This window comes from Excalfactoria chinensis, chromosome 10 (genome assembly GCF_039878825.1).
Source record: "Excalfactoria chinensis isolate bCotChi1 chromosome 10, bCotChi1.hap2, whole genome shotgun sequence".
Taxonomy (NCBI): domain Eukaryota; kingdom Metazoa; phylum Chordata; class Aves; order Galliformes; family Phasianidae; genus Excalfactoria; species Excalfactoria chinensis.
Window position 1 is genome coordinate 11,650,021 of NC_092834.1, and position 16,887 is coordinate 11,666,907.

Sequence of the window (16,887 nt, forward strand, 5' to 3'; positions counted from 1 at the left end):
CCTCAGCTCAGATTATTTCACTCAGGGTGAGTTCAGAGGAAGCAACAAATGCTGAACTTTTCAGATTAATTTTATCGCTGAAGTTGCAGTCAGTTCTCAACATAAAATAACAAAGATGCCCTCAAAATTTGTTTTGGGGAACTTTGTGCCAGTTGCTTACTTCATACAGTTACTGCTGAAATAGGAAATCAGAATGTTTTTAAATTGAGAAATAAATACATCATTTTGAAGTAATAACTGCAAAGAAAAACACGTTAAAAAAGCATTGTAGTACCTTGTTTCCCTTTCTAATTGTTGATTGCTACTCTCCTTCCTAGTTGTAGGGAAAAGCAAAATTAGGTTCCAGTAAAGGAAGTGTAGTGGATTTAGATGAAGCTGGCTAAGAGGGTAAAGAAAATTTCCTATGTCCATCTCATGTTCCAAAATTCAGTATTCCATTGAATGTGGAATGCAAGTCTAAATATTTTTTATACAACTTTCTGAACAAAAGCCATCTGAATTTAGGCTGTAACTCCTCGTGGTTCTTTAGGCATCTGGTAACAAAATTTCTGTTATCTGCAAACTATTTAAGCAACTGTAAATTATTTAAAAGTTCCCTTATCCTCATGTCATACAAAGATTCATTACAAGTCTTTAGTCATGAATATGTAGTTATGATTATGTATTCTAGGAGGAAGATACAGATTGCATGAACAAATCATGATGAGATTTCTTATCTTCCAAGTGTTCTCCTGTTCCCCAACTTCCCTCTGTCGCAAAATTTCTCTTCACCTTCTGCACTGTGCCTTTTCTGAGTTTGAGAATTAGCTCTTTTTCTTTGATTCACCTTTCCAGATGCTGTCCCAATGCTTTGATATATTTCCTCATCATTTATTTAGTCCCCAAAATCACATATCCCATCCTATGGTCAGATAGGTTTTATCACCTAGTTACTCCAGATTGCGCTCTTACCATGTTTATGAAAAACCTAGAGTACTTTTGGACTGGGATTCTTTGGTGAACCAAAATTTGGTGACAGTGGATTGCTAGCCCATTCTCTGTATGCTCTTGGAGAAAGAGTAGTTAATCATGTCTGCTGCTGTTGAGTGTGTTTCACAAATAAATGCAAAAACAAAGCAAACATTGAGACAAAACTCATTTCTATGAATATACTCAATCAAATGAGGATAATTTGACTGCCAAAATGTTATAACTAATAAATAAGTCAAAAACGAAGCTAAATATATATTTAAAAAAAAAAAAAAAAAAAAAAAAAAAAAAAAAAAAAGTTTGTGAAGATAAAAAGTTTGTGAAGATAAATAGGAAAGTTGACATTTCACCAGGGGAAAGAAAAATAATCTAAAAACAAAAACCTCTAAGAAATTATGTCCAGTAATTCAGAAGAATGAATTTAGAAGGTGTCAGTTAATGGCAAGAAGATGTTCTTACTGCATAGAGAAGTGCTTACTCTATTTTTCCTTAATCACAGAAGATTTTAATGCTAGTAATAGTTATAATTTATTATTCTGTATAATTTATTTCTTTGAGGCAATAAGTAGTCCATTCTCTTAGACATGCTTTTTCTAAATGGATTGTTCACAACAGATTTGAAGGAAAAGCTGATATCTGCAGGCAAGTTTAAGGGTAAATTTTCTGGACTCACAGTGGAGAAGGTCTGCTGCATGGTTGCATTTTCTGTGGGTTCATGTTTGGTGTTGGCACACTGGAATAGTGTGGTGTAGCCCGATCTCTTAATTTTTTTAATAATCCGAAATCAGATATATCTAATTAGTAAAAACCTGTTTCAAACAATAATGTCCAGTTTCATTTCTGCCTGTTCTTGTGTACATGCTAGTCTTGACCATAAAAGTAGACTTAAAAATTATCAGCACAACAATAGGCAGTGGTAGTGGCACAACAATGGCCTTTGGTTTTGCTGGATTGTCCGTGCTTTTAGGAGTATACACTTCCACACCTGACAATTTCTTTTAGATAAAGAATTAGATAACATTTCTTTTAGAAATGTTAATTTCTTATAGATAAATTGTTCTAATATATAAAACAGGGCATGATAAACAGAAAAATAGTTGCTATATGATATACATACTTTGGGGTATCTCCAAACATCTAAAAATAGCTGAACTATTTTGATAGCCTGTAGAAAATTCATATCATTTCATGAGTAGTTGTAGTAGAACTAAGTGAAATTCAGGAGACTGTGTGTGTCTGTATACATATCCTTTATGAGAAAGTCTCACTTTTATTTTGAAAATAGAGTGTCATTTTTAACACTTCTATAGTATTTGTTTATTGGTACTAAAAATATATATATTTTTAAAAAGCTAATAGTGCTGAGGAAATGTGAGAGTGTAAAGATTATATGTTCTCTAAAGAGTCCTGCAGTATCCAGCAGAGTCAGCAGGTCTTAGCTGCAGAAAATATCTTTGAACTTTAAATTGTAGCGAGACTGATTGGACTACACTGAAAAAGCTAAACAAGGTGTTCATGCAGTTTGTTTCTGCACTACCAGATTAAAACTATAACAGTTTTTTTGTAGCATGAGATACTTCTTCAGAAGCTGTTTTGTCTAACCTCTATTTCCCTTCTCAATTCTCTTTCAGATAGCGGTTCTGTGGATGAAAAGGTTTAAAATTATGTGCTTGTGATAGGGATCATGCATTTTGTTGATATGTGATTGTGACTTAGCTGAGCTGTTTTGTTCCTTCATTTTAATTGTGAAATTTGCATGTTTTTTCCATCTTTTCACTCTTTTGTTCTCCTTTGAGTGTATTGTGTTATAAGCAGGATATCCCTCACTGTTGTGCTTATTGTAACTGTGAACACAGGGGTCTGCTACTGTCAAACATTGTATCTGAGATTTTTGCCTCTAATTATCATTTATGTTGCATATACTGTAAGACTTGAAGGGCAAGAATATTTGGGAAGTGATAGAAAATATTGCAGATTCTCCCGCTGTATATCATTAAATGTTGAATGTTGCTAAAATGTATTCAAAAGCAAGAGTTAAAATAGCTTTGGCCTGGAGCTGACCCTTTTACCTTTTTATCATACTAGATGTTAATGTTTGCCACAGTTAAATTTTGTCCAAGACTTATTAAGAGCAACTGAGTAACTGTGATTTTCTGCTTTTCTTTAAAGGCTCGGATAGTAAGTGGAAGTTCCTTGGATGCTTCCAAGCTATATGCAATCCAGGCATTTAGTGGGTGAGTACCATATTAATTTTATGTATATCTGCAAAATAGTCTCATAATGTTATAGTAATTTTTCTAAGGTTTGTTCTTATAAGAAAATTGGGATTTTTATTTATTTATTTTTAAGTTCACTAAAGTCAAAATAAATTAATGAAGTAATTGAACTGCAGGGGTCTATTTGAGGACAAAAGTTATTGCCTCTTTGCTTACGAAGCTGTAGATTGATTTTGTGTCACTGTTTTAGTAAATGTGCCATAATGTAACAACATAGTCTAATGTCTGAAATTTGAATGGAAAAAGCTCTTTTAGTGGCTAAAAGAGAATGAGTGTGACATAAGCTTGCAAGCTTTGTTTCCAGGAGTTATCTTGAAGCCAGTCCTAGGAATTACTTGCTTCTTACTTTGCACACCTTTTTATTATTTAATTTGGAAGGGAGAAGGAGGGGGTGAAGAAAACCTATTGGTAAAATTTATCTAATTCATTTAACTATTTAAAAAAGATATTTATTGGTGCCCCGTTATAAGCACAGCTTACTATTGTTAGGTTAAAGAGATCATGATGACATCACGTTATATAATTTATTTTTTTCATTTGAACATCTGAAAGACTTATACAACAGAATTATACAACAGCATTTAGATACTCTGATGTATTTCCACTTAGATTTCTATGTTTTTTTTTTTCTACTACATGTTACTGATGGTATTTATTTGCTTAATATAATTTGCATGATGCTGTGGAGAGTGGTATGGTCATGGTAACTGTTGTACTTGTGACTAGATAACTGCGGGCAAGTCTAGGAGCACTCTCAGTGGCTCAAATAGTTTCTGCAGAGCTTGTCATATCTGCAAGCGTTGTGTTTTTACCTTTAACAGACTGTAGAAAGTTCTGGTGCCAAAGGTGACATTGTGCAGGATTCAGAGCTGAACTCAGTGCGAAAAAAAAATTAATATTGTGAGAGGTAATTGCTGAATTTTTAATTAATTTGCTTTTTGACATTAGAAAAAAGAATTGTAGCATACTTTCTTGATTTGCAAAACACAGCTGGTCTAGCACTATGTATTACTATACCAAAACTACTGCTCCTTTTCCCAGTGGGACTGTACTAATAGTCCTGTACTATTCCGAATCCTCGCAGCTCCCTTCATTTCAGAAACAGAGCAATATAACAGAAAAAAACAGAATGATATATGTGAATTTTTTTCGTGACTTCTAAATAGAAAACATTGGTATTCAAATGATATTGTTCATCAAGAAGAAAGTAGCAACATCAGAAGCAGCTTTCTCTTGGTTAGATTACTGATTTGAAGTAATGTATTAGCCATGAAAACATTTACTAAAACTTATTCTGTGTCAGTGTTCATCTAATTCTTGCAATAGAATCTTCTGTGGCTTTCAATAGAGATTGCAGCTATGACAGCAAACTGTGATGCTGAACTTTCAGTTTGATGTGTGACTACATATTTGGTGCCTTCTTTGGTGAAACATCACGTAGGCAACTTGTGATGTTTGTTATAGCATTTTCTTTTCATGTCCACAGTTGTTTTGTTTTCACTTGTAGGTCTCTCATTGAAGTAACTGAGGATATGAGGCACCACAAATAGTATTATACCTCCCTAATGAGAAGCAGGAATCTTACGTTTTGACTACTATGCAGTGGTGGCTTACTTAAACTAAGGCAAATCTTATTCAGAATCATTAGTGTGTAGGCCTAGCAAAAATGTTTGAGTCTGAAAAATAAAGTAGTGCTGCTCATAACTTTCAGCAGGGTTTTTTATGAGAAGTTCGTCATGTAGATCACAGCATAGCTTTGAGAATTGGGGAGAGAATATTTACTACCAAAACCAGTTCAAATTAAGGGATTACAACAGAAAAATTGTCACTTCTAGGTAATTTAATTGATGCTGTTCAGTGCAGAATTGAAGAAAAAAAACAGAGAACAAATGATATCAACAAAGCTGGTCCCTAACTGTCTTTGATTTCTTTTCTATGCTTTTTAATGCCCCAGTTCAATCACTGCATGTGATTGGATTTCCATTGCTCAGGTTGTTCACTGTTTCTTAATGTAGCCAAAACCTTAAGGAGAAAATGTTCTGCTTCATATGAGTTTTCATTGTTTTTTCTTCTATAAGCCACTTCTAGTTGGTGTACTGTTCTTCATATATTGCCCCCTATATGAGATAACTTTACATCAGAGAAAGGGTTAATTCGCATTGCTTGCAACCTACAAAAATAGTTTTTCCTGTTCTTTGTTGGTTTAAAGGTTTGACATCTAGTTATTGTGTAGATTAGGAATAGCATTTCGTAAGCAAAGTCTGTCAGTACAGATATTGTCATTGAAACCTTGATTTTATGGTGGCAGAAAGCTCTGTGACCATGCAGTTTAGCTGTGTGTTCCATTTTCTATTGCCAGTAACTTAATTTATCCTGGCAACTGTAATTACATTGTGGGACTTAGAAAACTATGTACAAGAGTGTATAGAATCTGTATTTTTCAGTGTGTTGCACATTTGTAAAGCAAATGAAAGGACAAACATCCATCTTGTATGTAAGAAGACCTTCTGACTCTGACAGGGACTTAGATGTAAATGGTTCTTTTTATTCCCTCTTTAATTTGTAGGTGCAAAAGTTCAAACTATGAATCCTCTGAGGATAAAGTGTGTTGGTTTCTTATATAGGCATCCTATAAACAGAGCACTGGACCCCTTCAAATGACTGACAGTAGCTCGATACTAGATCATGTTTTTAGATTAAACTTTACATCTTTTGCTGATAAAGTTCAGATTGGACCTCTACTCCCTCTGCAAGCCTGTTTCATCAGGTTTCCTGGAAATGATTATACAATTTTCATTTAACTTCTCATTTAGCAGAAGAGCCACTGCTGTGTCTCTCTTTTAATTATATTTCCTATTCTCTTCCTTCATGCAAAAATTAATCCTGAATGCTAGCATCCCTCAACCTGTTCACTGCCAGCATAACTGGCTGTAGCCTTAGCTGTAATTCCTTTTTACACTTCCCACTCACGTCAGCAAGAAAGGTGAAATAAGGGGAGATGGCAACGTCAGACACTCATCGTTTTACAAAATGACCTAATCCATTCTGAAATTTGCTAATGGTGCACAGATGATTCTGCATATAAATGATTACTCTTCCCCTTCAGTGACGTGTTGGCTATGGCAAAGCATCTCTTTTGCTTGCATTTTCTGACAAACCCAAATAGATGATAAAAGTTAGATATAAGACTGTTGGATTACATTTTGGCTCACAGCAATAAAAGAACAACAAGATAGTTCTTTGGGATTCATACAAACTCATGGTATAATCAGGGTTAAAATACACCCTGAGAAATAACTATGAAGTAAACTTAATCACCTTTTCGTCCCTAAAAACTGAAGCCAGTAGAAGTTGTTAGAGACTCAACTTTTTTTCTATGATCTTTACTATGCAATGGTTTAACGCTGGGTAACAAAGAGGCAGAAATACTTGCCGTCTGATATTCATCATTATATTCCATATTCATCCTGTCACCGATTCATTGCATAAAATGCAGATATTTTCCTTTCAAAATGCCCTTCCCTAAGTTCAGGTTAGTTTCTTGAGTCTTTTAAAAGTATTCAGATGAAGTATGTGTGCTCAACTCTCTGACATTGCCATATTTAATCAATTATAAGAGTTGCAAAGAAACTGCAGAACCTGCTGTTAGAATATGTATACTTTTGGTAGCTGCAGTACTGCACCAGTGTTGTCAGAAGAGACGGTGGAGTTCCTCCTAAACTAAACTGGTTATCTTTAAGATTTTGCAGATGAAAATTGAAATGATTGTTTGAAATAATTATTAGAAATAATGAAGTATGAATATCTTGACCATTTTTAACTTGTATGCAAATATTTTAAACATTGTATAGATGCACAGAAAGGAAAACAGATGTAGATGTTTTTGCTAAGCTGAATTTGAGCTTGAAATCATAATGAAAAGATTAGCAGAGGGAGGAAAAAATGCAGTGGGGAGAAAAGCAAGCTACTTGAAGAGAAGTGGATTTGAGTTATGGCAAATTAATGACTGACTAAGCATAAATTACACCACTCATGTCATAACAAAATCTCTTTATCCTATGTAACCATCAGTCTTGATTCTGTCATATTGTCATTCTTGCTGTTCCCTCAAAGTCTGTGTCATCTGTTTCTTACTTTGGCAACATCATCAGCATTCCTAATTCAGGCATAAATTTTTCTCCAGGGACATACTATCATTCATTACTGAATTTAAAGCACGTTTTAGGAAATAATTGTAGTTGGTTGGGTTTTGTTGTTTGTGTGTTTGTTTGCTTTTAGGTTTAGGTGTTGCTTTGTGGTTTTTTGTGTTTGGCTTGTTTATCTTTTCTCCTTTCTACGTACTATGGGAAAAGTTTACAGTTTGAAGTCTTGCTACTCTGAGGCTGCATTACCCAAGGTCTGCCAGCATCAGCTTGCTGTTATATGACTAGAAGCATTAACAGGGGGAAATAAAGTTGGAACTACTTTACAAGCAACATTAGTTTTTCCAATAGCTGGACTGTCTCAAGAAACTGATTCATGTAACATGTAAAGGTGGTACCAAGGAACACTGCTTAGTGGGCAATTATTGGTGGTAAGAGGGTGGCTATGTTAGATGATCTTAGAGGTCTTTTCCAACCTTAATGATTCTATGATTTAAGAGGCCAGTAAGTGTATGCAGCTGTTTTTCTTTACCATCTCAGATCATTTCAGAAACTCATAAGAATGTACAGAAAATAAGAATTCTTTGTAAAAGTGATGTATAGCCTAAAATCAGCCTCGGTGTCTTTGGGTTTTTCATTGCCTTTTTACATCTTTGATGACCATTTTATTAAGGCCAGCATGTCTCAGAACTAGTAAAATAGTATACATGGAGTTCAGTGGTAGTGTTTTCAGTATAAAACAGCCACACCATTGAGATGGTTTTTGTTTTGTTGTGTTGTTGTTGTTGTTGTTTTATTTCAACAATGAAGCAATGGTGAGTACTTGTGTAACTAGAATTTGCAAGGGAAATAGAAGCATACACCGAAATGAAGGAAAGTAGGCAAGAATTAAGAGATTATACACATAGAATTACTCCAGAAAACACTGCAGGGAGAGAAGTAAGATGTAAAAAAAAACCTAGAGGAACTCTTTAAAGACTGTGCAATTTTTAGATAATAATAATTAAAAATACATAAAGAACAGTAAAAACAAAACAAAACAATATGGAATCTATCTATTGGTTCTGCAAATTCATAGGTAAGAATTCTGCTGATCTTCTATGCAGACTTGTCATGTGTTTGACACATTATCTACATAGGTCACACTGATAGTAATGCCTCCTATTTATTTCCATGGAAGCTACAACAGATACAAAGAGAATAGTAACACTACTTGATAGAGCAAATTTTCAGCTACAAAACATTAACAGTCACAACCATTACCTGATTTTTCTGCATCAAGGAATTCATTTCCACTCCTTTGCTTCATCTGTACTTCCATGTCACACACCATTCTGTCAGACTGCCCCTCTGTTGTCATCTGTTCCACAGCAACAAAATGTAATGGAACACTGTTGGGAAGATTCAGACCGTACTGCCCTATCACCACCGTCTGCCTCTGACATCGTGGGTCGACATAACAAAAATAGGAGGCATTACTTTCAGAGCAACCCTTGAATGTCTTCTGTTTAGTTACCAAACAGGTTTGGTACTGTACAGGCACTATATGTTATATTTTGAACAAGAGCTCCTCTTTTTTTACAGCTTTTAATAGACGTAATTTACTGGCTAGCAAGCATTTACTTGAAGATGGGTATTTTGTTCCCTCAAGGTGATATACATCTTTGCACTAGCAGACAATAACTTGCATGTTCCTGCATGCTATCAGTGTTATTTTTTTTACTCAATTCCAGGATCACAGATGGAAATTAGAATTACAGGCTGCTTCTCCGGAATTTCAGTCTTAATGATTCTTTTGGGAAAAATTTAATAGCTTTAAAATCCCATGATCTTCTATGCTCCCTATGACTCTGGAAATTGTTATTTCTTAACTAAAATTATGAAATATTAAGTGTATGCCTGGTTCTAACAAATGCTGGTTTCCAAGGAAATGAGTTTGCATTCATTTTCTCTGTCACTGAGGTTCCACTCCACCAACTAACTGTTTGATCTTTATAATATATATTGCTGTATCCCAGCTGAATCAAGATATTCAGCTGAATGTCACTTAGAATAGAATTGCTTCATATTATTTTCTGCATGGCTTATGGATATTAAAGTGAAAAAATGAGAATTTCTATTTCTGAGAACCATTTAGTAAATATAAGGTGAATCAAAATGTCAGTCGAGATGATATGTGATTTGGTTCCAACCTCCCAGTTCTCCCAAGGCTTCTAGACAATTAGATATATCAAGTATACCACAGAGGATACCCTACAGAGGTACAGTTTCCAATTACAGAGATTCAAATAGTGTAGTAGCTGGTCTCTCTGTTTATATGTTCTGAAAGAAAAATGCATTTGAGTAATTTCTTATCCACAAAAAAATGTGTGTTTACATAAACATATATGCATATCATTTGCCATCTCCTTCCCCCAGTCAGGCTACTTAGCAGTTACACAACGCAGGGTACTATGTGTTTCACTGCCAGGATACGTATCTGTACAAAATTGCCGGCCTCAGAGAAAAAAAAATCAGGTTTTATTGGAAGCTACAGTTTTCATCAGAGTCCATCTTAGGTCCTTTGATTATAACTTTCCAGTCCCGTGTTTATCTGCAATAAAAAAGAAAGAATAATTTCACTTGAATGAACAGTGTGGACCTGATGAAGGCTGGCAGCATAAGACTAAATGGGCTACTGTTGTTGCTGCTGTGGCTAAGTGAAAAGGATTTATACTAATGCTTTGAAGCCATTCACGTGACTTACTTTTAACCTCTTTGTATCTCTAGGATTTTATTTTTTTTCACTACCTAAGTACAGATTGGCATGATCTAATTTATTATAAAATGCCAAGAATAAGGCAGATCCAATTCTTTCCTAAATCTTTCACTGGAACTCATTCTCCTTCCATGAAAAATGTATTTATGCTTTTCTCTGTTCTTCATCCTCTTGTCCCTCGGGTGGCTTTTTGAACTTCAGAATTCTCCAGCTTCCTGTTTAGTTTAAAAATGATAATAGAAATAACAAAGAATATTATTTCCAAGTAGGAGAGCCTTGGGTTGGTAAAACTCTTAAATAATCAATTTGTTGTTGTCCTGTGTCTGCTAGAGACGAAGTGAAGGCAAGTGATTGCATAGAATGACAGCTTAACTGATGATTATTTATGTGTGAGCTGAATGCATTGCTGTGTTCTGAACAATATCTATGAGAGGGAAAATGGTTCTGTACTAAAGACTATGAAGCAATAGCTCAGGTAGAAGTTATTAATCCACTGCAAGGCCACTGGTAGGAAGGCAGCTGGCAGTCATCCAGTCTTTCCTTCACTGGTGACCAATAATGTGACCTTCTAACACCAAAATATGACTGAACACATATAACTTCAGCCTTTGTTCCCTTATAAGACAAATATATATTGTTTTCTAATCACCTTGGCTACTTTAAAACAAAAACTAAGTTCCTGTGATGAACTATTACAAATACTACCAACAGTTTAGAGCAGAACCCTTCTGAAAGAACTTCCTGAATTCTCTTCTGGTTAAAGGATTCTTAACAAGATGAATGCTTGACAACTTTGTCAGATATTTCTTAGTGTTGGGAAAATTATTAATCTCTCTTTTATGAAGACTTGCTAAACTTTAATGCTCATAAGAATTAGATTACTTCCTATAGCTGGAAACTGGTAATTTTATCTGTGCACAAAGATACCTTGTGCAGTACTTGAGAATGTAAGCAATTAAGCTCCAGATTTTTATCTTCCTTACCTTTTCATCTTGTACAGATCTGGCCGTGGACTATATGGAATTGATAGCATGCCAGACCTTCGCAGAAAGAAATCTTTCCCCATTGTTCGAGATGTGGTAAGTAACTTCTGATGCCATGAAAGTGTCCGTTCTTTTTTTCCTCGTCTAGATCTTACTTTTAACTACTGCTGTGCGTGTCTGTCTACAATTGATTGTTTTATGGGAAAAAGTATCTGGATTGAGACCAGGAAAAGTCAATGTTACAGTTGTTATACCAGTTAAGTCTGAGTATCTCACTGAATATTTAGATAATACTTGTGGAATCAGGCAATGTGCATGTTTTGAAATAACAAACCAATATTAATGTTGAAATAGCTTATGTGAAGAAGCTGTTCTTGAGTGCTTGAGCTATTGACTGGTTGATTTGTTATGATTCTGAAAGAGGAAAAATATTTTTAAGAGGTAACATTGACTTCAATATGAATTTTTTAAAGATGCATTTTCAGTGTGAGATGTTATTTTAGCAGTCACTGTAGGCAATAATGATCAAGGCAAATACATTTCAGGAAGTGAAAAGGGATGGAAGTTACTTTAAGATTTATTTTGACTTCTAGTCTAAACAAGATCAAGTAGTTTTTCTCTGTGCTGAAGAACGTTAAGTGCCATTCACATTTCTCTTTTTGTTTTTCTGAAGTACAGAGTTCTTAATTCCATAAAAGAAATATTTAGTCACTGGCAGCAGTGAGCCCTCAAAACAGTTTCTTGTGATAGAGAACTGAAATAGAGGCAGCTAAAGTAAATTTATAAATATGGTTTTCTCCATCCTTTCCCAAGTTATTGCTTAGTTTTTTCTCAGTCAGTTAAACTGCTGTGAGACATCATGAAGTCTGCATCACAGCAAGAAAGCATAGCAACAGTTTTAGAGTAAATTCTTTCTGAAAACAATCAAAAGTTGAAATTTATGGCATAGTAGAACCTGTAGTCATTGAAACCATCTTTCTGACAGTAGCTATTCTACCGCATGATGTGTTATACAAGTGTAATCTACAGCTGCATTGGAAGGCATTTTTAAGCAATATAAAGCACTTTGCTTTATCGTAAGTTGTTGGAACTGTTTACAGATAAATTTATCTCATTATGAGTGAAGGTATCAAAATCTTAATTATCCTTGTCTTTGAAAAACATAATCAAAAATGGAATTAAAAGATGACTTTGTGTAGAGATGGACTAAAACTTGCATTTGATTATTCTAATATAATCAGAGGTATGGTTTACTGTTTTGGTGTCCAGTCATTCAAGCATAAATACTGCTGAAGAAATTCCATCTTATAATTCAGACTGAAAGTAAGATTTGTAAAACTGCAACTTATTCTGGAATTTAATAATTATGAACATATAATTTGTCTCTTAATCTATAGCTAGACAACATATTGTTATTTTAATACAGAAGCTTACAGTACATCTCAGTTCTAGTAAATCTGCTGTAAATCTAAAATTAGTTTACCCAGTTATAAGAAACTTATTTCAGATCTAGGATGAAATATTGAGATATTATTTATATTTGAAAAATACGTGTGTTACAAGCTATCTCCTTTGAGCTTTAAAGTTTCATTACCTTGATTTGAAAATAACTCGTTTAATTTAGGAAATTAATTCTGGAATCTTTCTAGGATCTGAAACACTGTGAATAACCTTTTTTCTGTTTACTTCAGTGACTATTTCAGTGACATAAAAATAATACTGCTTGAAATGAGTGCTGATTTCTTTTGACAGTGAATGAAATAGATATCAATTTTTATTTTATAATAAATCAGACAAGTTATTAACATTCTCTAATTTCTTTCCTATTATGTCTGGATTTTTCAGGCTATGGTAAGTGCTTTTATATTGACAAATATTCTAGCATATTCATAATAGGTCTCAGAAATTTCATGCATGTCCTTCTATATGTTGGCAATTTATTGCAAAAAAGAGAACCTATTTTATGACCAAGCATTTAATCCCAATTGAAATTATGACTTATGTAGATGTCTTGTTTTCCACATCATACATGCTAAAATTAGTAGAAAAAGTTCACACTTATCTATGTAATCCAACTGTTCTTTCTGATAACATAAGAAGATTGTCTAGAACCCAGTCATGTCCCTCTGGAACTGAACAACCATATTGAATATCTAGAGGTTAGAAGTGTTCCCTAATTTGTAATTCTCTTGTTCCAATCAATTGGATTATTTGTTCTCTCTTGTAAAACCTATACTTCCCACTAGAGATAAAGACACTTAGGTATTATGATTTAATTCAGTCTGAAAACTAATTAATGGCATATGGAAATATTTTCTTTTTCCCTTGTCTTCTGTGTCTGTAAAGGTTCCTGCTTTTTCTCCTGTTCCCTTTGCACTTCCTGTTCCTCTGCATGGTTTCCATCCTTCCTCTCCATAGTTTCTCAGCATCTTATCTACATTTTCAAAATAATGTACAATTTCTTAAGAGGATTCCTTTAACTCCTTTTGTTTCTATAACTTCACATTTTGATAAATCCAGTTTTCTTTTAAAATGAACACTAAGAAAGACCTAACATTCTACTGAAGAACCTATTCCAAATGAGATACTGCAGAGTAAGAAATGACTCACGTTTATGCCTACCTAAATTCCTGATGTTGCTGGACTGTGTTTTTACCACATTTTAACTGCTTGTCTAGAATTTTTTGTATTTCTTAAATATTATTAAAGTAATTTTCAATAGTTCCTTAATATTGTTGATTTATGTGTTCCGTGGTGTTCTTTAGTGCCTCGTAATGATTTGAAAACATTTGTTAAAAATCACAAAAACAGCAGCCTTTCTAGCAGAGATTAAAAGTTAATAGTTAATGTTGACCATGTAGGTATGACCATAGTCTTCTGGCCAGTCATGGACAAGGTTAGCTGGCCCTGTTCATCTGTCTCACTGTGGTTTAGTCTTTGTTTCTGTCAATGTAAGGGAGGCAAGTAATTTATGAACAGTACCTTTTTTCTCCCCCCCCCAGTCCCCCCTAAAAAAACATGCACAGACCAGCACCGTGTCTGCCTTTCCAAATAATGGAATCTGGATCTTTAGAGTAATGAATTACCTCTACTTGCTTAAATAGAAACAGTTATGAAATAGTGCAGCTTTTAGATGTTGAAAATGGACATTTATGATGCTCTGCTCCACTGGATAGATTTTGCATTACATTAAAAGAAAATAAAAATAAAAGCAGCATTTGTAAAGCATGATCAAATATTTTGTTGTAAACATGTTCATTCTTTTTGGTGCAAATGATCTTTAGATCCTGTTCAAGAAAAAGCTTGTAAAGGAAAAGATCAGCAGCAAAACTGAAATCAGTTTTCAAAAAGAGAGGAATGAGTTTTGCATGGCACAGCCTACACTTGTGAATAACAGGCATGTTAGCTTGCCTTCTTCTTCCTCCCTGTTACTTTAGCTTCTCAAAACTCAGCTTTCTTCTATTTTGTCAAGACAGGTGGCTCTTTTTTCACCCACACAATTTTCCTTTAAAACTTAATTGTAGCTTGAGTCTGATCCTCTTGTGCTGATAGTTACAATTTTCATTGAATTTGCTAGAATGGTTTCCAGTTATATTAATTTATTTCTTTAATCTGCTAAGGCGAATTTAGAGGTAATACATAAGATAGTATAGTTACAAGTTTTTAGGGGGCGTAAAATTCATGAGCACAAAGGGGAACATAAGCTATTTTAAATTCTATAGATGATGTTCTCATTTATAACCACCTTACCGGTTTTGCTCATTTGATTGTTGGTTTTTTTCTTTTATAAATTTCTAACTAAATTTTGGCAATATTCTCAAGATAAAATAGAACCTACATAGACAATTTTTACTCTGTTAAACTCAAATTATCATATCCTGATAGACATGAGACATGGTATCTGAACACCATTTTGAATGGGTAAGCAACTGTAAACTGCTGGATCAGTTTTATCTCCTGTCAATGGAAAATAGTGTTTCTCACCCTCTTCTTCTGATGTTCTGGCAATTTGGACTTCTTCCATGGAGGTTTGAAATGACTAGCTACAGAAACCTTCATCCTTGCTTATATTTTTGGGAGGGAATATGGGGAACATTATTTATTTATTTATTTATTTATTTTGGTACATTTGGTATCTGTCGCCTTATTTCCCATAAATGAATCAGGCAGCATCTTTCCATCCCTCTTTGGAAAACAGTCACTCCTTGTTTCATCCCATCCTTAAGAAAAGACACCCATCTATTTCAGTTTTGTACTTTTAGCTGTTGATTTATTACCATCTAAAGCATTTGAGAACAAAAACATTTTGCATCCCTTCTCTTGAAGATGTATTTCATTCTGGCTGACATGCATAAATAGAAACAATCAATTTTAATCCATAATGACTGTCATTTTTTTCTGCTCTCTCACAGAGCTTCTATCTTCTATTATGCCCCAGCATTACAGACTTCATTAAGAACAGCCTACAGATCTGTTTGTGTATAGGACACTGTACTGTGATTTTAGTCACATTTCTGATTAAAACTGTGAGCTACATGATTTCAGGCACAGCTCTTGGAGATTGAGACCTGCAGACACATGGAAGAATCAAAATTACTTCCCTAATTTGATTTTTTTTCTTACAGGAAAATAGTGTGTAACTTGCTATGTTGCTGGCTCACATGCATTAACAGATAGATTGCTGAGAACACAACCTAGTATCATTCACTACTGTCATTCAAGATTAATGTTCCTATCACTCTTGTATTCCTGCCCTGATATATAGTCCACGTTGCCCTATAGCCTAGAATGGCTATATCACAGAACAAAAAAAAATAATCACTTTCGTGAGTGTAAGGGATATGAATATTGGAGATAAAAACTATAAAAGCAATATATTTCAGGGAATTAAATGTGAATTGCTACTTTCCAAGGCTTGGAGAAGAAACATATACTTCATGAGGGTTGAGAAGATAGTTATCTTTAATATTAGCCATTATTTTCAACCCAAAATTCCATTCATTATGAATATTTTTATTCTTCTTGATCCTCTTTTGTTTGCCATTTATCACTTTGATATGTAGGTACTGTAGAGTTTGGTACTGTTGCAGAAAGTTTGAAAAAGCAAGGTATGGGTTTTCTCTCCTATAATTTGTTTGAATCTTGCTGGCCCAAACTGATGAGATTTGCCATATTTGCAGAAATAAAATCAAGAGATGGTCATGAAGATACAAGTACTTAAGAATGGTAAACTGATAGCAATTTGATGTCACAGATTTGGTTAACCCATTAAGAGTTTAAAAGAAAAAAAGGCATTTTTCGCATGTAATATTAACCATAATAGGACAACAAGGTTGTAATCCTTGTAGCAGAAATGAACTGGCAGATGTTAATATACCTCCCTTGTGATCAAGAGAATAGAGGCTGAGCCCTTTTTCTTCTTAGAATAACCAGAGTATTTCTTCAGATTGCTATTCATAGCACTGAATAAACATTAAGTGCCTTTGAGGAAGAAGTTTTAGGTGTCACTGACTTTTTTATTTAAGGCAGGTATTTATACATATATGTGCTGTTAAAAAAAAGGGGGGGGGGGGCTGACTGAATTACAAGTTACTGTCTGGACTGACAACCTGAAGTGTAAGACTTGCAAAACGATCTCCCATGTTGCTGCAAGTGCAGGCAGTTTCCAAATTAGGGCAGGATAGCTGTCTTTTTACCACATTGACTTGATTGGTAAAGCAGAAAAACAGTGACAGCCTGTGATTAAAAGAAAAAAAACA

At 34.3% G+C, this 16,887-nt stretch overlaps 1 protein-coding gene across 1 annotated transcript in view; it reads left to right on the forward strand.

Moving 5' to 3' along the window:
- UNC13C (unc-13 homolog C) overlaps positions 1–16,887 on the forward strand; it is a 124,296-nt gene that overhangs the window by 17,276 nt on the left and 90,133 nt on the right. The window contains exons 3-5 of the mRNA XM_072345100.1: positions 2,601–2,623; positions 3,139–3,203; positions 11,146–11,224. Of these exons, the coding sequence (XP_072201201.1) occupies positions 2,601–2,623; positions 3,139–3,203; positions 11,146–11,224 (167 nt within the window). The remainder of the gene's footprint in view (positions 1–2,600; positions 2,624–3,138; positions 3,204–11,145; positions 11,225–16,887) is intronic.